Here is a 27,976-nt window from a genome sequence, read left to right on the forward strand (position 1 = left end):
TCTGGGAACATCAGCTCCTTCTGGAGTGAAGGCTGAGCCATGGGGAGGAGCATGCAGCTGTAGTGATGGGAAGACAGGGCTTGAGGATGTTCCCCTCAGCTTACTGTCAAGTTACCTTCCGCAGAAAAGCACATAGGAAGGGCATAAGGGACCAGAGGCCATTGGATCCTCCATTGTTACTTGAGTGCTCTCAGAGCCCTTCTCACAAGCCTGTGTTTGGTGGGGAGACAGATCGGAGGCCATCTCTTATAGGAGGCTAGGCTTGATGGCCTTCGTTTCACCATGGATATGGAAAGGCCTTGTTCCTTACACATTGATGTTCCTATCTGTGGTCATGCCAACCCATGCTATACAAACCGGAATGTGATTGGGATTCTTAGTCACTGGCCTGAGCAGACCTGACACCCTCTCCATGATCTGGGTCATCGGGGCATTTGGCCCAGAGGGAAGAAAGTTTTTCCTTAGTGCTAGTGGGGTCTATTGAAGATTCTGTAACCTATTCATTTTCTTTCAAGGTTGCTAAAAGCAGTGGCGGCAGAAAAGCAACAGCAGAGAAAATGCCCAGTCCCACCCCACTCCAGCGTGGGCTGTCGGAGCAGGTAGGATGCATTAATATCCCCCAATCAAGAACTCTGTTGTATGGGCTTTAGCTAAGGGCCCAGAGAGAGATTCTGGGCAATTCAAACTAAGTGGCATGGAGAAAGCAGCAATTTTATTCCACTGTAAATAGAGGGGTAAAAAGGGGTTACGGTTACAGGTGCTGCCTGGATGTCCTGAAATTCTGGCATCAATGTTGTTTTGCCTTTTAAACTCCAAGTATGTACCTGCCTTTACTCTGCTGGTTTAAAGGGGACATGCCTGCAGGATCACTAGAGCCTGCCACCAGTCCTGTCTGAAAGTTACTCTTGGCTCTGCGGTGGTCATGGCTGGCCTGTGACCCTGCCATACAGCTTCTTCTGAGCTTCCCTCTTGCCTTTAGGGTTTCTTGCACCAGCTTTACTGAAGCCACGAGACATGCAGTGGTTGAGGTTGAGGCTTAGAGGCCTAGGCACAATCCTGAGCCCATCCCCCAGAGAGGTGCCCTCCTCCCAGGTGGTTTGATTCTGTGCTTCCCATACTGTTGATAGGAATGGGGGACCCCTATATTTGGCCACTCTAACAAGGCCAGGGTGACATCCCATAGGGAGCACCAGGGCCAGAAAGGCCAGTGTCTGGCCTGCAGCCACAGTTGCTTAGGCTGAGGACAGAAAGAGACAACGTGCTCATAGCTTCAGCCGTGGCTGTCCTCAGAGGAAGAGCTCTTGAAAGGGGTCAGTACCTAGGAGTAAGGAAACTGCTCCATCCCTGGGATCAAAGGGGCCCATTGCTCAAAAGCGCAGAGGCTGAATCTATTGGGGAAGGCTGCTCTCAGGAGAGGAAGCCACGGAGCAGACCTAAAGAGGCTACATGGCCACAGGTATTGCCTCAGCTGACCCTGTGTCCCTGAAGCTCCATCGTGTCATCAAATGCCCCTGTCTTTAAATCTGAGCATGGAAAAGAGGACTTCTGGGTGAAAAACAGACTTAGGGCAAGTAATCTTCAGAGGAGCATCTGTGTAACCTCAGCCTCCCTTGGCTGGGGGGTGGGGCAGGTGGTGCTTGGGAAAAGAACTGATCTCTGCAATTTGGGGCAGCCAAGAAGAAAAGACTGAAACATTTTCTCATACTCTTATCAGAGTCAGTCGCTAATTTCTGTACTTGGCAGAATTTCAGACAGTCACAATGATGAAAGGGCTTGAAAAGGAAAGGAAATTGGCTTCACTAGGTTTATACAAGTTTGAACATTTCCTTATGTACTGGAGGGGGGCCCCGTGGATTAGGACACTGCAAAGGGAGGTCTCAGAAGGGGGCTTGGGGTAGAGCTTCTGCAACTCTTGACTGAGGGAGCAATGGAACCTCTCCTTTGGTAAAAAGCTAGATGCCTATGGAGAAGAGGCTGGTTTCTGCTTCCTAGGATTCTTGTGACTGGGCACTCTGTCTTTTGCTGAGGGCAATGTCCCCTGGACCCTTTGCAGCACGCCCCCACTAAGGAAGCTTGCCGCCCTGGAATAGGGAGAGGGTGATCCCAAATGGGCCAGATCCTGTTGTGGAAGAACTCTGGGGTCTGCTTTGCCAGGCCCTGGGATACAGCTGGCCTGATCCAGTGGCCCCCAGTCTTTACCACTCACCCACAGAAAGCTAGAAGCTGCAGCTCCAGAGAGGTAGGCATTGCCTTGGTCTGTGAAGGATCAGGGAACAAGAAGATGGACTGCCAATCCTTTTGATTGATGACGAGGCAGGAGAAAAAGCTACCGAGCTCTCAAAGCCCAGACCTTGTTTTTACTCAAAATGCCCTGTCCATGAGATCAAGCAGCCCAAGGCCATTGACATAGAAGGTGATTTGCCCGAGAGTAAGCAAAAGCCCTTGTGCTTAATGTGCTTTAATCTCAGTGCAAAACCCCAGGGCTGGCTGCTTCGGATGCAGTCCTTGGGCCCAAAAGTCATATGCTTTCTCTTTCTTTTTTTGTTTTTTTTTTTCTTTTTTTGGCTGGACTGAATAATGGCCCCTCCTACTGATTAGTCTTAGGAGTATGGCTATGGAGTATTTACAAAGAACTGGGGGTTTTGAAATGTTCAGAGCCATACACATGAACCCAGTTCATCTTCTGTATGCTTCCTTTCAGTCCTAAATAATCCAACCTCAGAAGCCTCTTACCTGGCTTCTAGGTCTGACTCTAAGGGAGGAGACCATATAGTGCTCTTACCATGCCCCAGGTTACAGCTCCGTGCCTTCCTCTGAGCAGCACTGAGCTGTATGCTGCTGCTTCTATAGAAATGCCTTGAGCAATGGGGTTGTGTTAACTTCTGCATGACTGAGCCAACCCCCTCTCAAATAACTCTTGGTTGTCAGAACTGGCTAACCTAAGCCATTAGCTTGGAAACAGAAACTTGAACTCCAGGGCCTGTGCTTACCTGTAACATACACTGAATGGGGAATTTAATGAGAACTTAGGAAGGACAGCTGGGGCTGGGAGGCCAGGCTTGGTGGCCTTCTGGCAGCCTCTCCTTGCCCCCAAAGTCTTCCCATGCCAGGACCAGGCCCTAAGCTGGTAGGGAAGGGCATGTAGTGAACAATGGGGAAAAGCAGCAACTCAGGCCATATCTCAGTAACAGGGAGAAGGGAACACCTCTTCCTTCTGTTAGGCTTTGCTGGGACTTTCTCTGTTCAAAAGAGTTGAGATGCAAATCCTCTTCTTAGCTCCAGTGTCTTATCCTCATTGTCAGGTGGTTTGAAAGGAATCCCTTTTGGGGGCTTCTGTGGAGTTGCTCTTTCCTGGGCTATGAAAAAGGCTGGCTCTGTACTCCATACCATGGCACACTTTTCTAGGTCTGCAGTTGAGCTGAGCTGGAAGAATAGAAAAGCATGAGCCTTCTTCTCTCCTCTTCCATCCAGGCCTTGTCCTCATTGGAGCACAGGCTTTGGGTCTCTGTGGTAGCTGACTTGGGTGAAGCACTTAACCCAGAGGGCTGAGACTCTTGCCATCATACCTGTTCCATTCAGGCCCCTGGGCTCTGGGCCATGAGCACCCACCTAAAAAACAGGGGCCAGGATGGCTCACCTTGGTTTTGGACTGTTCTGTTAAATAAAGACTTTTCGACTTGAAATGACCTGGTTGAGAGGTTCCTAGAATTCTGGGTCCCTGGGAGGGGCTGCCTTCCCTTTTCTAATTAGGACCCCATAGACTAGTTGCCTTCTCTGTCACCAGGAATTGAATTTAAATAAATAATAAATAAATAATAAGTGCAGTGGTGGTTTTCAACCATTTCCCCATCCCACCTGAGGGACATAGTACACACCTACCAGAACAGTGGCTCACCACAGAAGGGATTTGCAGTGTGGGAAGAGGGAGCCTGTCAGCATCTCTAGGAGAGTATGTGAGTCTGATATGCCCCCTTATTAAGAATCACTTGGCCAGAGACTGATCTATTGTGAATCAGAACTGGCCAATAGAAGGGCTGAGTAGAGACCCCCTCGTTTATACCAAGGGCTTCACGAAAGAACTTTGGTCCTTCTTCAACCAAAAAGAACCAGGTCTCTGCAGGCATGGCCAACTAGGCATGTGTGTATGTGTGCATGTGTGTGCACACATATACGTGTGCAGTGGCAGGTCCAGTCTACGCTGTGAGGGCAGGGGGTGGTCCAGGAGCAGATACTGACACAGCTCCCAGGGCTTCTCCCTGTGGCAATGCATTTACTGTCTCTGTTGTGATGGGAATGGTGATTTCAGTGCCATAAAGTTTAGTGACAAACTGAGATGTGGCCAGTGCTCCATCCCCATAAGTTTCAGTACCAGAGGTTGGTGGGGGGAAGGGAGAAAGTAAAGGAGGGAGAGAACGCCACTGTCCCCAAACTGAGCTTTTCTGCTCCATGCTATCCTGGGGGTTTCAGGTGAATGGCTGCACTGTTGGGGCGAGCAGCCAAGATGTAGACGACATTCTCCTGCAGGAAGGTAGGCCAGTCCACAAATCTGGAGTGGAAGCAAAGAACAGGTTTGTGAGGCCGGTTGCTGAGCCTGGAGGCTCATGAGACCTGCTCCCAGTGGCAGCATGGCTTGAGGTGGGCAAAACTCAGGGAAGCCCTGGCTTGTGCGTGACATGGTGATGGCAGGCTGTGCTTCCAGGGTGACAGACCGGCTCACTGGCCCTATGGATCTGGGGTCAAATGTGTACTCTTGAAGTCTGGTTTCTGGGGTGGGCATTTGCTGTTTTGGGGTGATGGTGGGGGTGTGTTTGTGTGTTTGTGTGTTTGTAGGGGTCAGGGGTGTAGACAGCTCAGTGAGGAGGTGTCACTCACCTGGACTCAGGCTCTGTGGGCAGCGGGGCCTTGTCCTGACTCTTGCTGCTGCTGCTGGCTGGGCTGCTGTCTGCTATGGGACCCACATGACTGACGCTGTTGGGCACAAGGACATGTGGTTAGGAGTGGGCCACTGAAAGGCCCGGCCCCTTCCACATTCTGGTGAACCCAAAGCTCTGGATGTGCTTGTCCAGGCTTTTCTGACATGGGGCGATGGAGTTGGGAGTAGAGGCTGCTCTATGCCGTGGCCAGTAGGAGTCACTGTCCACTGTCTAATGCATAGGAGGATCTTCTGGCTGTTTGAGGAAACTGGCAGGAGAAACAGGGAGGTAGGTACCTTTCATACCAAGGGCCATTTGGCATGGAAAAAGGAGGAGGGTACGTGAGTGGGGGCAGGGATTGGTAGGGAGCAGACCTGACACTGCAGGAAGAAGCATCTGGGGGGCGTTTGCAGAACCAAGAGTGCTGGGCACGGCGGCACTCTGCCTCACTGATAGTGCTCCCGCTGCCCCGGGCCAGGAAAGTGGCCCGGGCTCGCTCCCGCTCCTTGACTGTCAGAAGCCTTAACAGAGAGTTCTGGGGAAGAAGAGATATATTAAGACCTGGAGGTGAAAATATTTTGTAAACTGTCAAGCCACAGAGAATCCTACCTCCACCATCACCTCTGCACCCTCCCTTTGAAGCAGCCCAGAGCATTTCTGGTAACACCAACATTTGCAGTGGGGTCCAGCACTAACCAATCTTCCTTGGGCAGTTTCCCCAGCCTAGGCACTGGATCACCTGTCACTGGATAGAACCTGAGCCCTTTCCAGGTACTGGTTCCTGCTCAGAGAGTACCCAGTGCTCCTCCAACCTGCCTGGCATGTTTCCCTGGTCTCTCACCCAATACCTCACAGACGTTTACCCCCAGGTGTCCCTTACCTGGGGACGTATTTGCTGTAGAAGTAGGAGGGACTCATGGGACAAGAAATCAGGCCACTCTATGTGTCCTCGGTGTTCAGGGTCCAGGGCTGCAAACTGGCGGGCTGCCTGCTCCTCTTGCTCCTCACTTAGAGCCCTGTCACTGTCCCCTCGCTTCGCTGTTTGGTGGCGGTAGCGCAGGAAATCATCCAGCGTCAGGGAGCAGTCTGTGGGGAGGCACCCCGTGCTAGCCAGGCCCACCCTTTCCGCAGCCTCTGGAGTACCTGCACTCACCTCTAGGGTACCCTCCAGAGCCCCACCACCCACAGCTCTCATCCAGTCTTTGTTTCCATAGCCAGGATAACTCAGGCTGTGGCCAGTGGTGGGCCAGCAGCTTGCGAACACCGTCCCATTTATGCCCTTGCCCCACAAATTCCGAAATACTCCTTTCATGGTTCATCCTAGAAAGTATGAAGAAGAAATCTGCCTGGCTCTCTCAATTGGCAGCCTTACCGGGGATAACTTTACACTGCTGAAAGGTCTCTGTGAGGCTGTACATTTCTTCCTCAGTTAGCAGCAAGTTGAGGTTGTTCTGAAAAAGAGGAAGAACTAAGTCAGTGGCCATGTTGGCCAGTAAGAAAGAAAGGCCAAGGATCAAGAAGGATGGAAATAGTATACCAGCTGGAAGGCAATTATTGGATCATCTAATCCCAGCCTCTCATTCACAGTCAGGTAGACTGAGGCCCCAGAAAGGGGAAAGGACTTTCTCAGAGCTGTCCAGCTCTGGGCAGGATCTTTCCCAGAACCCAGATATCCTGGCTGCAGCCCTGAGTCCCTTTTACTAAAATAGTGGTTTTTGAATTATTCTCTGAGATAGCTTAGGGGTTCTCTGGAGGTGCCTTAGGAAGCTGTTGCAAGGGAGAAGGGGGCAAGTGGGCAGGGTTCTGAATCCCTAGCTCCATCAACCAGAGCAGCTCCATCTTTATCCATTTTATGTATCTGGCTTCTGTGTTAGGCTGTGTTCAAAGAGTATTTTAGTTAAAAAAGTTTAATTCTAACTCCAGTTTCCATATTTCTAAAAATTATTTAATCCTAAAGTTGTATCACTTTAACTCCAGAATGGTTTTGAAAGAGATGCCATCATGAAAAAGTTCCTAAAACCAAGTGAATTTTTTTGTGGTGCCAGGGAAGTTTTAATTCCGAAAGAGCACTGATATGTTATTTTGTTAGCATTAATTTAAAGTCTTACAGTCTTTAAACTACCAAATATTCTTTATAGTAGATCATTTTCTCGCTAAAGTACCAGTAAAGAACAGGAGCAGACATTTCATGACTATTCATTTGTGGATTTCATGAAGAACTCAAACCATTCTTTCCATAAACACTTTTTGGGCACCTAGTATATGCTTGGCACAATGGTGCTTAACACTGTGTGATGTTTAGTATGGCTGGAATGTAGAGTGTGTGTGTGTGTGTGTGTGTGTCTTGGGAGAGGGTAGGGAGGGGATAAAAGATAAGGGAGGGGAGGTAGGCAGAAGCCTGACTGTGAAGTGCTTCAAATGCCCTTTATTGAGCCCCTCAAATTGGGCCTTTTTTTCTGAGGGCAAATGGGAGTCATGGAAGGGTTTTTAAGTGTGGAGTGCCATAGTCAGCTCTTTGTCTGCTGTGTGGAGAATGGATTAGATGGGCAAAGTCTGGAGGCATGGAGGGCAGTTAAGTAATTGTTGCAATAAAGAAAAGATAAGTGGCTAAACTAAGACATGAGAATGAAGAAAAGGGGAGAGATTTGAGAGAGATTAGGAGGTAGAGTCTATAGGACCTGCTGACTCACTGGACGTGAGGGGTGAGGGAGAGAAATGAGTTGGGATTGGTAACTGCGGGCTGGTGGTGGTATTACTATTCACAGAGACAAGGAAGGGAGGGAGAATGGGTTTGGGGAAAAAGATGAGTTCACTTGGGGGCATGTTGAAGTACCTGTGAGACATCAAGATGGATATAAGTCCAAGAGACAGGAAATTTAGGTCTGGACCCACAGATTTGGGAATGATTGGTATTTAGATGGTGGAGTAGTCACCAAAGTGGATGAAGACCCAGAGAGAGAGAGTATAGTGGGAAAAGAACCCTGAGAAACACCAGCATTTAGGACTGGGACAAGAAACTAAGGGCACTTAGAAAGAATGGTCGGGACTTCCCTGGTGGTCCAGTGGTTAAGACTTTGTCTCCCATTGCAGGGGGTTGTGGGGTTCCATCCCTGGTCGTGGAGCTAAGACTCCACATGCCTCGTGGCCAAAAAGCCAAAACATAAAAAAGAAGCAGTATTGTAACAAATTTAATAAAGACTTTAAAAAATGGTCCACATAAAAAAAAAATCTAAAAAAAAAGAAAGAATGGTCAGAGAAGAACCTGGGAAGAGAATCAGTAGAGGGTACTGGAAGCCAAGAGAAGAGAGTTGTACAATGTAGGAGGTAATGTTAACAGTGGTTATACGAGTCAGGTGGAATTTTATTGATTTTCTATTTTCTCTGGTTTCTGTATTTTGTGTAATAATTCTCACAAAAATACTCATAACCTAAGAAAAGAGCGGGCAGTAAGGAAGTGCTAAATATATCAGAGAGATCAAGTAAAAGATTCCTAAGAAAAGGTCACTGGACTTGACAGTTAGGTCACTGGCGACCTTAGAAGAGCTAATTCAGCAAAATGATGGATGAAGAAGCTGAATTACAAGTGGTTGGGGAACCACAAGGAGATAATGAAGCCCTTTCAAGAAGCTTGGCTGTGAAGGGAAGGAAAGAAAAGCGAGGAGCTTGGAAGAAGTCTTTGTAAAAGGTCTTGTGGAGAGTGGTGGTAATGAAGGCAGGACTGTGACAGAAAGCCAGGAAGGGAGCCGTGTAATCCTGAGGGTTTAGGAAGGAGACACTCAGTCCTACATCAGCAGAACACTGCCAAGCAGAGTTGCTGTGAGTGAAAAGGCTAGCATTTGGAGGAGTGGTGACTAGAGAAGATTGCCTGTAGAGCAGGCTGTGCTGTGGCATATTCCAGCTGGGGAGAAAGTATTTTAAGTGACTGGAAATAACTCTTCTATACTTCATTTTATGGACAAGCCACAGAGAAAGTGTTATTTGTTAGAAAGTGGCACATCTTTCCTTTCTCCTAGGCAGTAGGAAGAAGAGGGCATCAGCAGATACTCCTTACTCTGAAATCAGTGGATGAAGATATCTGCAGGGCAACAGATCAATGAAGCAAGACTTGAACTCTATTCAGGTGTGCTGAGAAAGGGATATGAATCTGGCTTTTAATCTTTTCAAAATTTGGAAGCATTTATGTATAATTTGCAAAGTTCTGAATCAACAGGCCTTTGTTACTTAATTCACAAAATGATTGCTTCAGAGATGAAGAAAAATGCTCCTAAGACTTAGGTAGAAGACCAAGTGAGAATCTTAGGACTAAGATGTTTTCCTTGGATGGAATCCATCCCTATTGGAAGGAAGCCAGTTAGGATTTCAGGTTGGTTTTTCAGATGAATACAATGAATGACAACTATAGACTAACAGAGAGTAAGTACCGCTCCAAGCAGAATTAGTTGTGAATAATTAGGTCTCGTCCTACCCATTCAGTCCTCTAGCTCAGTGGTTCTCAACTGGAACGATTTCGTTCCCCCACGATACATTTGGTAATATCTGGAGATATTTTGGGTTGTCACAACTGGGGGTGGGTGTTACTAGCGTCTAATGGGTAGAGGCTAGGGATGCTGCTAAACATCCTACAGTGCACACAGCCCACTCAGCAAAGAATTATCGTGCCCCAAACGTCAATAGTACTGAGGTAAGGAAAGTCTGTCCTAACTCTAGTGACCCGAATCTGAATACTCTTCAGGTTACTGCCTAGAAACCAGTGTTCTAAGACTGGGCCTCCAGGAAATGTGCCAAATCCCTGGCAGTGCAGGAGCCCACCATCCCTGCAGTCTAGGCTTACACAGTAGTGGCAGCTCCAGCCTGTTTCCGTGTTTGCTGTCTCAGTCACCTCCGTGGCACTGTCTCCTTGGATGTAGCCCACGCGGCGCAGGCAGCCATCATGGAAGACCCTGGTGCAGACCCTGCACGGAAAGAGGCTCTCGGCTGTCCAGACCTCACAGACATCACACATCTCATCATTAACAACCTGGGGAAAGATGGCAGGAGTGTATAGGGATGTATAAACACAGCAGCAGGATCCTAGGCCACCAAGCACAGTGCTACTTGCCTGGGGCTGAGTGACCCTGGAGCAGCCTAAAGGAACAACTCCAACTGAAGCCAATGTCATGGCAATAGAGCTTTCTCTCTTGAAGACAAGAACCAGTAGGTTCTTCCAGCTGCTCAGGTCTCTGTGATCATGTTTCTGAGCAGGGATGCTACTAGCATTTTTGGAAAGAATAATCTGTTGTGAGAGATTGTCCCAGGCATTGCAGGACCCTTATCATCCCTGTTTTTCTTGGCACCAAATACCAGGAGCAACTCCCAGTTTTGTGACCTTCCTGAACTCCCCCTACCCCCACCCCAAATTTCCAAATGCCTCCTACAGGGGACAGTATTATCCCTTAGGTGGGAGGGCTGCCATGGTATAATTCCTTATCACCCATTTCCTCAAGTCTTTCACTAAGACAAATCCAGGATGTAACATTTATTCTTGGGGAAGAAATTCAAAGACTCAGCTCCATCTTTCTGGTTTTGAGTCTCACTTCAACCATACCCAGGCCTCCCCGTCCTGCTCCCTGATCCCCAGAAGGTCTAAAACTGCGGGATTCTGCCCTTACTGGACACTCACAGGCTCTCTGGGCTCCAAGCGGATATCTGGAGGCTTGTCATCATCCAGCTTCCGGGTGGGGCGGATGAAGGCAGGGGGTGTGAAACGACTGGTCCTGTCAAACTCCTCCGGCTCCACTCCACGCCCATCCCGGAGCCTCTCCCAGGCGGCACGGTTGACACCGCTCTCTTCTTGGAGTGCTGGGGTGCTTGCCTCTGCTTCTTTCTCTTCCTGCACCTCCTGGACAGAGCCCTCTACCGTGCCACGGTGAGACCCCGAAAGTTCACCTGTGCGTCGGATGGAAGGCCTGTCCCGCAGCCCATCCTTGAAGGCAGACACAGCCAGGGTCACCTTCTGCACCTGCTCCACTGTCTGCCGCTTGGACATCAACACCCCCATGGCTCTGTGGACAGAAAGCAGAGGGGCTCAGACTCAGTCAATGGCTGACCATATTAGGGCAATTTGTTTCAACCATTCACCTAAGTGGCAAGCGCTATTAAATAGCTTCTCCCTTTTCTGCAACTCAGTAGCATGGCAGGGTGGACAGAGCACTTGTTAAGGAGTCAGAAGACCTTGGTTCTATTTCTGACTGGCCCTGTGACTTTGGTTTTCCTGTCTATAAAATGAGGGCGATCTGCTCAGCGCACTTCACAGGGCTATCATGAGGATAACATCAGAAAAGGGGCTTAACAGTGCATGTAGACTAGAAAGCACTCTACAAATGTGAGATGGTATCTCTGCCTCCCTTCCTGTCCCAAAGCCAATTAGGTCTAGGGGTCCCAGGCCTCCGATACTTTGAGACAGTAGGAGACTCCAGAGCCCAAGTCTCTCCCAAAGATGACCCAAGGCATAAAGCAAGACTACAGCTACACATTTCAGAATTCTGACTGAAGGAATGCTCCTCTGACAAGTGCTGTGCACAAGAATCCATATCAAACGCCTACTTTTTGAGTCAGAGTGAATGAACTCCTATTTTTAGAGGACTCCTGAATTAGGCATCCAGGAAACTCTGCCACCTCACCCATGTGGTCAAGGTCTCAGACACTTCTTTGCTCCTTCTAATTAGTAGCTATGCCTGTTTATGGGTCTGTTTGTCTATCACAGATGACCTGCTCATCACAAGCTCTCAGGTGCTTCTCACACTTCTAAGGCTTCACTAATGTCACTGCCACATTTTCTGCTTTGATTCTCAGAACTGTTCAAGAAAGGTCCATATCCTTTACAGGTTAAAAAGGAATGTTATTCTTGCTCTTCTTCTGTAGTAGCAGGGCATTGGAAAGTGAGAGCATGACATGGCACACTGCAAAGCTGGTCTGCTATTTCCTAGCCTGAAGGGTCTTAATGGAATTCAGTTGGGGAATGTTTGTTCTAAGTGGAGCAGAGAGTCCATTTTAGCCTTGCTATCAATCCATCATAATCAAGGCTTATTGAACAGTACTATATGCAAGGTACCGACTGCTCATCATTGGAAATAGAAGATGGGAGAACAGAGTCTCATCACTCAAGCTACTTAATATCAGAACTCAAAGAAGAGTAAGACAGAGTGCTGGAAGTGCCTAAAGGAAGGTGAGACCATATTACTGGGAGTCAGAATGGACCTTGAAGGATGGGTAGGAAGTTATCCTCAGTTTGTTTGGGGAAAAAGGTGACAGAGGGAAGGAGGAGAGATTCAGACCAACTAGAAGGCTACTATAATAGTCCAGGCAAGAGGTACAGGGTTTAAACTGAAATGGTGGCAGCAGGAATGATACTGAGTTGATTTGATACTATGGAAATAGAGAAATTTAGGAATAAATTGATAACTTGATTGGATCAAGTGCTACGTGGCTGCTTCCCACTAGCTATCTATTTCACATTTGGTAGTGTATATATGTCCATGCCACTCTCTCACTCCATCCCAGCTTACCCTTCCCCCGCCCCGTGTCCTCAAATCCATTCTCTAGTAGGTCTGCGTCTTTATTCCCGTCTTGCCCCTAGGTTCTTCGTGACCATTTTTTAAAAATTCCATATATACGTGTTAGCATATGGTATTTGTTTTCCCTTTCTGACTTACTTCACTCTGTATGACAGACTCTAGGTCCATCCACCTCACTACAAATAACTCAATTTCGTTTCTTTTTATGGCTGGGTAATATTCCGTGGTATATATGTGCCACATCTTCTTTATCCATTCATCTGTCGATGGTTGCTTCCATGTCCTGGCTACTGTAAACAGAGCTGCAATGAACACTGTGGTACATGACTCTTTTTGAATTATGGTTTTCCCAGGGTATATGTGCAGTAGTGGGATGGCTGGGTCCTATGGTAGTTCTATTTGTAGTTTTTTAAGGAACCTCCATACTGTTCTCCAAAGTGGCTGTATCAATTTATATTCCCACCAACAGTGCAAGAGGGTTTCCTTTTCTCCACACCCTCTCCATCATTTATTGTTTCTAGATTTTTTAATGATGGCCATTCTGACTGGTGTGAGGTGACACCTCACTGTAGTTGTGATTTGCATTTCTCTAATGATTAGTGATGTTGAGCATCCTTTCATGTGTTTGTTGGCAATCTGTATAACTCCTTTGGAGAACTGTCTATTTAGGACTTCTGCCCATTTTTGGATTGGCTTGTTTGTTTTTTTGATATTGAGCTGCATGAGCTGCTTATAAATTTTGGAGATTAATCCTTGGTCAGCTGCTTCATTTGCAAATATTTTCTCCTATTCTGAGGGTTGTCTTTATTCTTGTTTATGGTTTCCTTTGCTGCGCAAAAGCTTTTAAGTTTCATTAGGTCCCATTTGTTTATTTTTATTTCCATTTCTCTAGGAGGTGGGTCAAAAAGGATCTTGCTGTGATTTATGTCATAGAGTGTTCTGCCTATGCTTTCCTCTAAGAGTTTTATAGTGTCTGGCCTTACATTTAGGTCTTTAATCTATTTTGAGTTTATTTTTCTGTATGGTGTTAGGGAGTGTTCTAACTTCATTCTTTTACATGTAGCTGTCCAGTTTTCCCAGCACTACTTATTGAAGAGGCTGTCTTTTCTCCATTGTATATTCTTGCCTCCTTTATCAAAAATAAGGTGACCATATGTGCGTGGGTTTATCTCTGGGCTTTCTATCCTGTTCCATTGATCTATCTTTCTGTTTTTGTGCCAGTACCATACTGTCTTGATTACTGTGGCTTTGTAGTGTAGTCTGAAGTCAGGGAGCCTGATTCCTCCAGCTCCGTTTTTCTTACTCAAGATTGCTTTGACTATTCGGGGTCTTTTGTGTTTCCATACAAATTGTGAAATTTTTTGTTCTAGTTCTGTAAAAAATTCCATTGGTAATTTGATAGGGATTGCATTGAATCTGTAGATTGCTTTGGGTAGTACAGTCATTTTCACAATGTTGATTCTTCCAATCCAAGAACATGGTCTATCTCTCCATCAGTTTGTATCATGTTTAATTTCTTTCATCAGTGTCTTATAGTTTTCTGCATACGGGTCTTCTCTCTTCTTAGGTAGGTTTATTCCTAGGTATTTTATTCTTTTTGTTGCAATGGTAAATGGGAGTGTTTCCTTAATAATTTCTGTTTCAGATTTTTCATCATTAGTGTATAGGAATGCAAGAGATTTCTGTGCATTAATTTTGTATCCTGCTACTTTACCAAATTCATTGATTAGCTCTAGTAGTTTTTTGGTAGCATCTTTAGGATTCTCTATGTATAGTATCATGTCATCTGCAAACAGTGACAGCTTTACTTCTTCTTTTCTGATTTGGATTCCTTTTATTTATTTTTATTTCTTTTTCTCTGACTGCTGTGGCTAAAGCTTCCAAAACTATGTTGAATAATATTGGTGAGAGTGGACAACCTTATCTTGTTCCTGATCTTAGAGGAAATGGTTTCAGTTTTTCACCACTGAGAATGATGTTGGCTGTGGGTTTGTCATATATGGCCTTTATTATGCTGAGGTAAGTTCTCTCTATGCCTACTTTCTGGAGAGTTTTTATCATAAATGGGTGTTGAATTTTGTCAAAAGCTTTTTCTGCATCTGTTGAGACGATCATATGGTTTTTCTCCTTCAATTTGTTAACATGGTTTATCACATTGATTGATTTGTGTATATTGAAGAATCCTTGCATTCCTGGGATAAACCCCACTTGATCATGGTGTATGATTCTTTTATTGTGCTGTTGGATTCTGTTTGCTAGTATTTTGTTGAGGATTTTTGCATCTATGTTCATCAGTGATATTGGCCTGTAGTTTTCTTTCTTTGTGACATCTTTGTCTGGTTTTAGTATCAGGGTGATGGTGGCCTTGTAGAATGAGTTTGGGAGTGTTCCTCCCTCTGCTATATTTTGGAAGAGTTTGAGAAGGATAGGTGTTAGCTCTTCTCTAAATGTTTGGTAGACTTCACCTGTGAAGCCATCCGGTCCTGGGCTCTTGTTTGTTGGAAGATTTTTAATCACAGTTTCAATTTCAGTGCTTGTGACTGGTCTGTTTATATTTTCTATTTCTTCATGGTTCAGTCTCAGAAGGTTGTGCTTTTCTAAGAATTTGTCCATTTCTTCCAGGTTTTCCATTTTATTGGCATATTGTTGCTTGTAGTAATCTCCAATGATTCTTTGTGTTTCTGCAGTGTCAGTTGTTACTTCTCCTTTTTCATTTCTAATTCTATTGATTTGAGTCTTCTCCCTTTTTTCTTGATGAGTGTGGCTAATGGTTTATCAATTTTGTTTATCTTCCAAAGAACCAGCCTTTAGTTTTATTGATCTTTGCTATTGTTTCCTTCATTTATTTCTGATCTGATATTTATGATTTCTTTCCTTCTGCTAACTTTGGGGGTTTTTTGTTCTTCTTTCTCTAATTAGTTAGCACATCTTTTATCTCACACAATTACCATTTTGTTGTTGTTCTTATGGTGAGAACATTAAAGCTCTACTCTCACAGCATCTTTCAAGTACACAATATAGTATTGTTAACTATGGTCACATGCTGTACCTTAGATTCCTGGAAGTTTTTCATCTTATATCTGAATGTTGGTACCCTTTGACCAACATCCCTCCATTTCCCTCACCCCTCAGCCTTTGGCAACCATCATTCTGCTCTCTGTTTCTGTGAGTTCAATGTTTTTATATTTCACACACAAGTGAAGTCATACAGTATTTCATATTTCATACAGCCTATCTCTGCCTGATTTAGAGGGCAGTCTTAAATCGACTAACAAGAAGAAGGGTAGTACCATTTACAGAAATTGGGAAATAAGAAAGAGGAATAATGAAATTGGATTTTGTATGTATTGAATTAAAGATGTCTCTGGGACATTCAGCTGATATGTTATCTGCTGCTTAAAACATTTCAATGGCTTTCCAAAGCTTTCAGGATAAAGTCCTCCTAATTAGTTTCTTTATTATGGCCTGTGAGGCTCTCCTCGGTCTGGTGTCCCTTCTTTACTCTGTTCTAACCAAACTGCTCTTTCAGTCTTTGTTTGCCATGCTCCCTCTATTATTATTATTATTATAATATATATTTTTTGCGGTACGCGGGCCTCTCACTGTTGTGGCCTCTCCCGTTGCGCAGCACAGGCTCCGGACGCGCAGGCTCAGCGCCCATGGCTCACGGGCCCAGCCGCTCTACGGCATGTGGGATCTTCCCAGACCGGGGCACGAACCTATGTCCCCTGCATCGGCAGGCGGACTCTCAACCACGGTGCCACCAGGGAAGCCCTATTTTTTATAAATCTATTTATTTATTTTTGGTTGTGTTGGTTCTTTGTTGCTGCGTGCGTGCTTTCTCTAGTTGTGGCGAGTGGGGGCTACTCTGTTTTGGTGCACAGGCTTCTCATTGTGGTGGCTTCACTTGTTGCAGAGCACGGGCTCTAGGCGCATGGGCTTCAGTAGTTGTGGCAGTTGGGCTCAGTAGTTGTGGCTCGAGGGCTCTAGAGCACAGGCTCAGTAGTTGTGGTGCATGGGCTTAGTTGCTCTGTGGCATGTGGGATCTTCCCAGACCAGGTCTCAAACCTGTGTCCCCTGCATTGGCAGGCAGATTCTGTCCCCTGCGTCACAAGAGAAGTCTCCATGCTCCCTCTATTTTGGACCTGTGAACATTCCTTTCCCCTTATTAGAGCTCAGTTCAAATAGTGCTTCCTCATGGAAGTTACTGCTGTTTCCCCAAGCCAGGTAGGTGTGCTGACGGCACCATGCTCTTCTGCTCTAGAACACTCATCTTTGTTATTACATATTCAATAGGATGATTATCATCAGTGTCAGTTTCCTCTCTTAGATCGTTTTACCATGTGCAGTACCTGTCTCCACTGCCTAGCAATATGTCTAAAATAGGAAAGGCAGTTAATAATATTTCCCAATTAATTAATTGTGAATAAGTCTTTCTGATTTTTCAATAAAGTCTTAATACTCATAAAATCTGATGACAGCCACGTCTTCTTTCTAGAAACAACTATTTTCTGTGCCACCGTGGTGCAAATTCCTACCCTGTCTCGGTGCTTGCCCTGCCATCACTTGTTATCAAATAAACCCAACCCATATTTTAAAATTTATAAACCTACTGATAAGAAAGGAAAGATCCCCTCTCCCCACTTGTAAAATTTGTTTGTAAAATTAAAATATATGACTAAAGAATATTTGCTTTGAATAAATGACTGTCATTTACAGGATGGTGGCAAAGGAGATTTATTGAGGAAAGATTTATTTATTTATTTACTTATTTATTTGGCTGCGTTGGGTCTTCGTTGCTGTGTGTGGACTTTCTCTAGTTGCGGCGAGTGGGGGCTACTCTTCCTTGCGGTGTGCAGGCTTCTCATTGCAGTGGCTTCTCTTGGTGTGGGGCACGGGCTCTAGGCACATGGGCTTCTGTAGTTGTGGCATGCGGGCTCAGTAGTTGTGGCTCGTGGTCTGTAGAGTGCAGGCTCAATAGCTGTGGTGCACGGGCTTAGTTGCTCTGCGGCATGTGGGATCTTCCCGGACCAGGGCTCAAACCCATGTTGCCTGCATTGGCAGGCGGATTCTTAACCACTGCGCCACCAGGGAAGTTCAAGGAAAGATTTACTGATCAAATTAGGAAACTGTTTAAGGTGATGAAAAACTCATTCTTTTCCTCAGTTGCAAACAAATATGGGACAATAGGGGAATGGTTAAATTATAGTACAATGGAAGAATGAACCATATGAAAAACATTAAGGTAAAAGTAAATTTATTAATGTGGAAAGATGTTCAAAATATATGAGCATATTTATGAAAAATGCAAGTTACAGAAATGCTCATGTTATGATCTAATTTTATAAGAATGCATGTTTTTTCATATTTTTGTTAATCTTTTTTTTCTAATTTTCCTACCTTGTACATTAATTATATAATTTAAAAAGTCACAGAGGCAACCTGGTGACTTGTTTTAGTTCTGGATCTGCTGTGACCCAGGACACGTTATTTTACTGCTTTGGGCTTCAGTTCTCTATCTGTTAATGCGTATGCTTGGAATATGTAGTCAAGCATTTAGAATGCTTCTTTCCCATATTCTTTTAAAAGTCCATGTGACCTACTGAGGGTATCAAGCCTTGGGTGGCAATGGGGCTAGGGGTGGAGAAGGGAGTGTGTGTATGTTAGAGCTTTTGCTGAGGCTGTGGATCCAGGGGGTTCTTGAAGAGGCCAGGCCTGCGGTCTGCGGACACTGCCCACATGGCTTATGCATACTGGCTGTGCTCTACAGTTAGGTGGAAAAGCGGGTCCCCAACTTACAGCGAGAGGAACAGGCATACCACGTCAAGGAGAATGCAAAACTAACACCCAGCCCTTCACTGCAAACCTTCCTCATGATCAATTACTATTTCCAAGGCCACAGTGTTTTCCTCAGAAAACTTTCTGTGGTATGTTTTTCACATTTTTTGACTGTGACCCATAGTAAGAAGTATAGTTTATGATGTGACCCTGTACACACAAAATTATAAACACATGTTCATAGACCTATAACTGAACCCAAAGTTTTGTGAAAGAATCCTAATTTTACTACATGTGATGTTCCCAGATATTTTCTATCCTCTCTATCCTAGTTCATTAAAACAATCATGATAGTGACTCTCTAAAATGATTTGAGGAGGGACTTCCCTGGTGGTCCATTTGTTAAGACTTTGCTTTCTAATGTGGGGGGTGTAGGTTTGATCCCTGGTTGGGGAGCTAAGATCCCACGTGTCACGGCCAAAAAACCAAAACATAAAACAGAAGCAATACTGTAACAAATTCAATAAAGACTTTAAAAATGGTCCACATCAGGGACTTCCCTGGTGGTCCACTGGTTAAGACTCTGCGCTCCCAATGCAGGGGGCCCAGGTTTGATCCCTGGCCAGGGAACTAGATCCCACATGCCGCAACTAAGAGCCAGCATGCTGCAATGAAGATCTCACATGCTGCAACTAAAAGATCCCACATGCTGCAACTAAGACCCAGTGCAGCCAAATAAATAAATATTAAAAAAAATCGTCCACATAAGAAAAAGATCGTAAAAAAATGATTTGGTGACTTTGTAATGGGTCCGGACTGGCAATTTGAAAAACACAGCCTTAGAATCACTATACTTTTTTGATTAGAGAACTATGCTTTTGTCTTTTGATTTAAAGATAGTTACCTCTGAAAGACAAGGGCAACATTGTGGGGTATAAGGTAAGCTTTCCCCTTGACTGGAGTGACGCAAGAATAGAATTCTCAAGCTTGTCTTTAGAGTCTGTGTGGTTGGACGGTCTAGCAGATCTGGACTGATATGAATATACTTTTGAATGAAGAAAACCGTGCTACATACAAGAGTTTGATCCTCTACCTGTGGGCATATTTAAAAGAATATTTATCAAAGCATTAAAAAAATTTTATTGTTTATTTTTGGCTGAATTGGGTCTTTGTTGCTGCATGCGGGCTTTCTCTAGTTGTGGCGAGTGGGGGCCACTCTTCGTTGCAGTGCGCAGACTTCTCATTGCAGTCGCTTCTCTTGTTGCAGAGCACGGGCTCTAGGCATGCAGGCTCAGTAGTTGTGGCTCATGGGCTTAGTTGCTCCTCAGCATGTGGGATCTTCCTGGACCAGGGCTCGAACCCGTGTCCCCTGCATTGGCAGATGGATTCTTAACCACTGCGCCACCAGGGAAGTCCCTATCAAAGCATTTTTCACAGTGATAAAAAGGTGGAAATAACCTTAGTAGGAGAATTATTGGATAACTTGTGATATATTCATGCTATAAAAATAAAGAGAAAAAACTGGTTTAATCCAGTACGAACATAAAGATCAGAGCAATGACTCACATTGGCTGGATCCTGGGGCATATAGGGGTTTATATATCAGAACTCCAGGAGGAGGGAAGAAATAGTGGATTGAAAAAGCATATAAATTATAATATATTTATATCTGGAAAGCAAATATCAAAAGCCATTACTTTTTTTCCGTAACATGGACAACAAAACAGCAGAGCTTGACAGTATCCTCCTGGTTCCTGGGGGAGATACAGAAGGTGCTAGCTTTCCAAATCATTGGAGGCAGCCCCCTCCTAGAAGTCGTAGTAGAAGTTTTAGGGAGCAGTCATAAGACATTAATTAAAAAAATTTTTTTTTAATTTTATTTATGTTTTTGGCTGCTCTGGGTCTTTGTTGCTGCGCGCGGGCTCTCTCTAGCTGTGGCAAGTGGGGGCTACTCTTAGTCGCGGTGCACGGGTTTCTCTTGTGCTCTAGGGCATGTGGGCTTCAGTAGTTGTGGCATGTGGGCTCAGTAGTTCTGGCTGGCGGGCTCCAGAGTGCAGGCTCAGCAGTTGTGGTGCACAGGCTTAGTTGCTCCATGGCATGTGGGATCTTCGCGGGCCAGGGATTGGACCTGTGTCTCCTGCATTGGCAGGCGGATTCCTTACCACTGCACCACCAGGGAAGTCCCGACATTAATGTTTATCAGCTAGAAGGCATGGGTTAAAAAAAAGGTTGATAAACACTTATTTGTAGACCTGGAATAACCATACGAAATTCACTTTTTCAAGAATGATTCACTGGAGGAAAATCAATGGTATTCATTTGGTTCTTACTGGCTTTTTCAGATAATGTAACAAGAGTTTTGAACAAAGCCCAGCCAATTAGGAGGGTTACTCTGTAAGTGACCTGACTCATTGTGTATTGGCAAACTAACCACAAGCATATCCCAACACACTGCAGTCCTGCACAACCACTACTCTCTGTAAGGATACAAAGAATCACTATTAAGCTACTCAACTGTTAATGATGTCACTGCAGTGGATTTGGAGTTTATCTTCAAAGGAATTTCAGTGAAGACTGAAGATAACACCTACCAGCAAAACAAACAGACAAAAATAAAAAAACTACTTTCTAGCCCTGATCACAGGATCTTGGAGTACTGCTATTCCCCCTTCAGTTTTCTAGGCCATTTTATGCCCATAAGGGCAGCAAATGTAGAGCAGAGCCATTAAAAAGAAGGCATCAAAATCCAAACAAGACCCCAAGTCATTTTCATCACAAGGCTTTGATTTTGAGAGTAAATTGTGAGGACACAACAGAATTAGGCTTTAAGAGTGAGGCTAAAACCCCTTAATCCTTAATGGAGAGGATTGAAACTATATGCAAAAGACACCTTGATTAAAAGCAAGTATGCTGAAATATCCACGATGTGCACCTGGGGTGTTTGAAAAATTAACAAAATCAGTTCTAATTTCTAGAGAAACAAGTGGTCCTGATTAGTGAGGAGTTAAAAACAAATGCCTGATGAGAAAAACCTGGCCTCCGCTGTGCTGGAAGGAGTCCTAGGAAGAAGAGTGAGTTAAAAGGAAATCAAGTTGCAAAGATGCCACAAATTATATCTAATGATTACTCCTTTGGCTGATGGGTGGAACTGGGGTTTTCTGCCTCCCTAACAAGGATGAAAGAGGGATAGACATTGTCCCAAGAATGATGTGACTGTCAGAGGATTTGTAGAACCTAGGGAAGGCTTGGAAGAAAACCTCATAGGAGCAGGAGCAGGTGGTGGTGAATAAGAGGGACATGAGGTAGAACAGGGCTCTCTGACTCTACGGTCTGGAGGAAATGAAAACAGATGACAACCAGAAACTTTCTTCAGGGAAGAGAAGTCTGTCTAGATGAATCTGTCAGGCAGTAAGACATATGTGGGCAGCTTGAAATGTGTGCGTGCAAGACACACCCATTCTCTGCAGAGCACATGCTTACAACGCAGTGGGATGATTTATAAGGGCAAAGTGGTGGGAGTAAGAGGAGGAGGGGCTGCTCCACAGCAGGAGCTGGTGGCAAAATAAGGAAAAGGAAGGTAGCTAGGGAACCTCTTCCAAAGATCTCGATAAAGACTTCTGGCTGTGAGGAGCCTCTCAACAGGCAGGAGTCTCCTCACTGGGCATGCTAAATGTAAAGCACATTTACTTGCTTTCATCTGATTCTTGGTATGGGAATGGCAGCTGTTTGAAAAAGGCTCAAAAGCAACTAAAAGTGATTGTTTGGAGGTTATGAAGGCTTCCCTAGGCAGGGACAAGGCAAAGAAAACCTCTGAGCTGGGAGACAGGGGAAAACAACCAGAGTGGGTTGAGCAGATGGAAAAAGGAATCCCAGTTTTTCACTGAGATTGAGAAGGAGAAAAGTCTAGATGGTTCCCACTGCCTTCCACAGAGTATGTGTTCTATAAATCTTGGTTCAACGAATGTTGCAGAGATAACTAGGCAACATAAAAAGTTTGAGATCATGGTGTCACTACCTTTTCTCTTCCTCAAAGTTGGCCAGAGAGACTGATCAGACCAAATCTTCAGAACACAATTCTAGAAACTATACAGTCACCTACTCATCTCATCACATCTACTTTGCTTCCCCAGAGGGGACCCTATCTGCTGATTCAGGGCTAGCAGGGATGAGAACAGGTAACCATACAGTAGTTATGGGTGATTTCTTTGACCACAGGAGAGAGCTACAGAATTTTAGAATTTGGCCAGTTTCCACAACCACAATTATAAAAAAAGAGAGACTAATATTACCAAAGTCAACAGTCCCCTGCATTTATGCTGTGTCCTGGGGGCACTGTGAACTGGCCGACAGGAGGGCAGCTGCCCTGAGGGCACGTGCAGTAAACTTAAAAGTGTATCTCCTCCCTCCTGGGTTTGGGCTGGAGAAATTTAGCATGAGATGAGCAGCATCTGCAAATAAGGGTGAAAAATTTCAAGGTGGTTGACAATTGGCTCCAGGTATAGCATGTGCCTAAAAGGTTGTCTGAGAGCCTCAAGGAAGCCATGTACCTAACACAGCAGGTGATTAGCCATAAGGGTATGGAAAACCAGCAGAACCAGGGTCTACAAAATGCAGAATGCACAGCAGAGACCCTAAGTTCACTGTGCACATCGATATCAATCTAGAGACTTTAAACAAAAATTATCAAAGAGTCTCCTTACCCTCTGCTCGTCTTTGAGGAATTCAAGCCCGAAATAGTCTGGCTGATTTCCAGTATCTTGGTCCTGCTTTAGGAATCCATTGCCTCACCACAGTGCTCCTGGAGCCTGTTTCTAGTCAGCCATTCTGTTGCCTGGCAGTAGCCTATGGGCTACTTTTAGTTTTCATGTCTAAAGGGGTCTAACTGATACCTCCCTGTCTTCTTCCAGTCTCCTCTGTTTATCCAGTGCAGTGGCACTGGCTTCAGTCAGCCCAGGAAGACACAGTCACCCCTGACTGCACAGGACTCTTCTGAGAATCCCAAGGAGCAGGAGGGCTGAAGACTGAGTAAAAATGTCTTCTTGGACTCAGCTCAAGAGAATGAGGCGTGAGGGAGGTGCTGTTGTTGTTTAATATTTATTGGAAGTCCAAAAGCTCTAATAAACATGAGGACAAAATTATGGCATGATCTTTAGCCTCTAGGGGCCTGGGATGGGTCTTCATGAGAAGCTACAGTGCAGGCTTCCCACAGAAGCAGAGCAACAGTTAAGGAATAGCACACCATCAGTGACTGGCTGGTGTGATTGCACTTAGCAAGCAGAGCTTTTCAGCAAGATGGAGAGACACTCCCTGTTCTCTGCTCTGGGGCCCTGAAGCACAGATTCAGCCCCATTTAATGCACTCATTACACCTTAATTATCATGACTTATTTGTTGATTCTACAAATATTTGCTGAGTGCAGCCTACTATGTGTTAGGCACAAATTAGGCGCTTAGTAACTGTTGGTAGATTGAACAAATGGAACCTCACTCAGCCTGTGAGAAAGCAGTGTGAGTATGTGCGTGTGTAGGGGGCATAAGTGTAGGATTAAAAAAAAAAAGTGTTGCTTGAGCTAAATTTTGAAATCTGAGTGGGAGTTACCCCAGTGGATAAGGAAAAAAAAGGCATTCCAGGAAGAGATAAAAGCACATGCCAAGGCATGGAGCTATATGGAGACTCCATCATGGCTTAGATGGTATGAAGCCAGCCGGGTGTTAGATAGAAATAGGCAAAGAAACCTGCCTTCACATAAGAATTAGCCCAAAGAACTGGTTTGAGGTAGTATGCTTAAACTATTTGTCTAGAAGGGAATATGTATTTAGATTTCAGGGAGGAAAGAAAACACAGAGAATTGGATTTTCTAAGGCCAGGTAGCAGGACAGCCCTGATAAGTCCTAGGGTTGACCAGTGAGTGCATTGCTTGGCCTTTGGACCCAACAGGAAACTCCTCTTCATAGCCTAAGGGCTGGTAGGTAGAGGCTGTAGTAAATCATTGGGGCTTTCCCTCTGGAGACCCGTAACCCTGATTAGGAGGCTCAAAAAACAAAACAAAACAAAACAAAACAAAATGAAATGAAACAAAAAAAAGGAGAGAAAACCAGCCAGCCAACCAACACGCTGTTGTTTTAGTAAGAAGACCACAGTTAAGATGAAACATTTCTGAAAACCAAATGAGATCATGTAAGAGGGCTTGTAAATTGTCACATTTTATCCAAATATAAGGTACTGTCATTATCATAGAGAGCCAAGAGTGGCCAGTTCACTCAAAGTATATGGGCGGAAGTAATTCTGGCAGGGCAATGGCACGGGGGCTAAGGACGTGGCTGCCAGAGGAGGCACAGAACAGCAGTGGTGCTTCAGTGATGCCTGGGAAAAGGCATACTGTATGATGATTCCTATAGATACTCTGTAAAGCTGTACTTCTCTTTTTTCTTCTTACTTTTTATAGTAAATGATTAGAGAAATGCAGACTGATCCTATGTGAACACCTCAAGGGCAAGGAACTCTCATATTTATCTAGCATAGTGCCCTGAGCACTTAGTAAATGTATATGGGTCTCTGGACCCCGCTGGAAGGGGAGGAAGGACCCCTTCTCCCACTGGAAGGGGAGGAAGGATGAAGGGGGATGTTATAATAGAAAAAATAGTCATGTCTCCAGCTGGACACTGATGGTCTTGGTTTCTTGGTCAAAAGCTGGTAAGCTTTTCTGTCAGAACTTGGTCTTTAAGATTGAGGGGTTGGAGTAGATAATGATATTCTCATTAGAAATGAATAAAGCAATTTGGGAAATGAAGATAGCAGAAACCAAGAGCACTGCTGGAGAAAAGCATGTGGGACTGGAAGATAATAGATTCTGTAGCTAAAAAGAAAGGAAACTTTTTGCATAAATATGATCCACTTAGGAACAGGTGTACTGGAAAAAATACAAGGAGTATGAGAAACGGGCAGGGGAAGGTCCTACTATTTATGTGTTTGAGGAAGAGGAAGCATTGTCTAAAGATGGCAAATGTAGGAGGAAGAAAACCATAAGAATGTGGCTAGAGATGATGAGGAAGACTAAAGGCTAAAAAATCCAGACTCATTTGTGTACATGCAATTGAAATTGTGTGAGCCATGCTCTCCCCTTTTATTTCTCTTTAGAGAGAGCTTTTTTTAAAAAAGAAGATTAAGGCCACCTGGTGACATCCTTCATACCCACTGTGGAATGATTTGATTTGCAGACTCACGTTGTGATTAGAGGAGACAGTCAGTATTCTTAGGATTTTGTAATCTTAATGTTTACCCAATGCTGGACATCAAAGAAGTGATATCCAAGGTCCAATATTTGGGGAGCACCTGGAGCCATCTAGCAAGTTTTCCAGGGTCATGAGTGGGTGTGATACCAAGAGCCCTCAGTAAAAAAGACCAGTTTAGGAATAAAACCCAGTGACAAATCTCTGAATCGGAGCAAAGATCATATTTGCACGCTTGCTCTGATTTTCTTAAATAAGATATATATCCCAGCTTATTTTGGTGTGTTAAACTGATGAAAGGTGTTTGAACTGAAAGGGGATTATAAACAATTCTCTAATGGGCAGGTGCTTAACCAATATCAGCCTTTGTCAGAGTTTGTTCCACTGAGCTGTGCATGAGATGCCACACCCAGGTTGTTCTGTCTTCTCACAAGCCTGATCTCCCTTCTCACTATGTAACCCCAGGAGCCCAGGGAACCCACCTCTGTTAAAGGAGGATGTCACTAGGTTTGGCTATGTGGAAGGAGAAAGGAAGGGGAACAGGAAAACTCTTCCAGAATACTCTGGTGAATTCCACTGCTTAGCTCCCTCACCACTCCATTTTTGGACAAGAAACCAGAGTCTATCCTTGGCTCCAAATTCACACCCTTGGGATTCAGATGGAATGAAAGCTACTACAGCCCAGGGGGTGAGATGAGGGTGCATCGCTATGTCAGGCACAGACCCTTTGCATTCCCCAGACGATGGACTCCCAATAAACCTTCCTTGGCTCTGAGCCTTTCCTGCCCTCCTCCTCATCATGCAGAGGCACTGCTGGGCAAGTATCCTGAGTGGTATCTGTGGACCAATGTCTGCTAGTGCATGGAGTCAGATGGCCACAAAGACACTGTAGGTCATGCTTCCTAAAAGTGATCCTGTCTCTCTGTCCTCTCCCTCAAGGATTCTGCAAGCAGGGAGGGTAGTCTCAGAATACTCCATCCTCCGAAGGGTTCCACTAGATCCCCAGAGCAAGTCCTGTCAAAGACTACACCCAGAGGCCTCTCCCAGACCCAATTAAGTGCAGAGCCACCCAGAGGCATAATTACAGTAGGGTTGCCAGTGAAGGAAGCCACACCCTGAAATTTGGGGATTCAGTGGAAATCAGTTCCTACAGCACACTCATCCCCAATTAAACTGTCTTCATCCACTTAATTAATCATCACATTTACTGAGCGTATACTATTGCAAAGTCCGGTGCTTGGTATCTTAATGCAATTTATTAACAAATAAACATTCTTGCTTCTGCCTCTCCTTGATACCCAAATAAACTAAGAAAAACAGATTTCATGATTCCATGCTTTGTGACCTTGGGCAAATTGCTAAACCTGAGTCTAAAGTGCCAAATGTTTAAAAGGGGATAATTTCATAAGGCTGTTGTAAGGATTCTATGAGATGTTAAACATCCCTGGTTTAGTATTTGGCACACTGGTGCTCAATAATCCTACATATCCTTTTTTCCTTCCGTCAAAGGATTTTCTTTACAGGACCTGGCTGAGTCAGTTATTCTACCTGATTTTACTGCTTTCTTCCTGAGGGTCAAACCCAGGGGCTCAAATCTCCTTTCTTTGCTTCAGAGGCCTTACTGGTCCTCCCCTCTCTTGCACCCTGTGCTCTGAGAGAAGTTCCTGCCTTGAGCTTGGAGCCAACTGGGCTACCACGGAGAATACAAACTCTAATGGGGTGGGGGACGAACGGACAAAGGCGCAGCCCCACAGGACCCCTGCCTCTCGACCACGCTGGAGAGATACAAGTTAGGAAACAATGAGCCCTGAAGGAGGTCAAAGCCAAAGACCTTTGAGCATACGGGAAGTTACTCCTGGCCTGGATCCCATGGCAGGATCCTCTCCTTCCAGTCAGAGGTTTCTTCCAGGCAGTTCTAGGGCACAGTCTCGGGTCCTCCTATATACACGGGTCCTCTGTGGGGTCCGTCCCCACGGTGCAGGCTCCCTAAGGCTCCCCTATGTTCCCGAATGGTCTTCTACTGAGACAACACCAGAGACTACCCTTGCCCTCCCGTAGGTACACAGTCTCTCTGGGGATGGCGTCCTCCACACTGGGCCTCCCCGTGGCAGCAAATGCCGAGAGAGCCCTGGGAATCTCCACTCGCACAGGGGTCTTCCATGGGGGCGGCTCCGCACACCGCCTCCGGGACTCTCCCAACGGGTAGAGGCAGGGATACTCGGGGTTCATCCACTTACACAGGGAGACCCTCGGGACGGCTCCCACACAGCACCTCTGAGTCCACGGAGGGCTGTCCGCTGCCCGCAGACCCGCCCCTCACGGTGCCTGCCTGGTCCCCGCCGCCCCCGCCCCCGCTTACCGGGACTGTCAGGGTGAGGGATGCGGGTCCGGGGCTGGCGGACTCTACACCGCGGGCCCCGCGCAGCCCATGGCCGCTCCGGAGTCGGCGTGCTGCGGCCGAGCGCCGGGAGCAGGCTGCGCGAGCGGAACACCAGGGTGAAGC

At 45.5% G+C, this 27,976-nt stretch overlaps 1 protein-coding gene across 1 annotated transcript; it reads right to left on the minus strand.

Moving 5' to 3' along the window:
* On the minus strand, positions 1-27,976 carry PHF24 (PHD finger protein 24). Its single transcript, XM_032635425.1, has 8 exons — positions 27,833-27,976; positions 10,573-10,954; positions 9,745-9,930; positions 6,286-6,364; positions 5,794-5,999; positions 5,288-5,448; positions 4,873-4,968; positions 1-4,546 (listed from the first exon to the last, which is right to left on the minus strand). The coding sequence occupies exons 2-8, from the start codon at positions 10,948-10,950 to the stop codon at positions 4,450-4,452; spliced, it is 1,203 nt and encodes a 400-aa protein (XP_032491316.1). The 5' UTR covers positions 10,951-10,954; positions 27,833-27,976; the 3' UTR covers positions 1-4,449.

Source organism: Phocoena sinus, chromosome 6 (genome assembly GCF_008692025.1).
Source record: "Phocoena sinus isolate mPhoSin1 chromosome 6, mPhoSin1.pri, whole genome shotgun sequence".
Classification (NCBI taxonomy): domain Eukaryota; kingdom Metazoa; phylum Chordata; class Mammalia; order Artiodactyla; family Phocoenidae; genus Phocoena; species Phocoena sinus.

What these genes read in the sequence shown, in the direction of transcription:
- PHF24 (XM_032635425.1), bottom strand. Translation starts at nt 10,950, where the DNA reads ATGGGGGTGTTGATGTCCAAGCGGCAGACAGTGGAGCAGGTGCAGAAG. An exon ending in GCTGGAGCTGCCACTACTGT is followed by an intron (nt 6,365 to 9,744) that starts GTAAGCCTAGAC and finishes CCTCTTTTTCAG; the next exon opens with AACAACCTCAACTTGCTGCT. An exon ending in TACAGCAAATACGTCCCCAG is followed by an intron (nt 5,449 to 5,793) that starts GTAAGGGACACC and finishes CTTCTTCCCCAG; the next exon opens with AACTCTCTGTTAAGGCTTCT.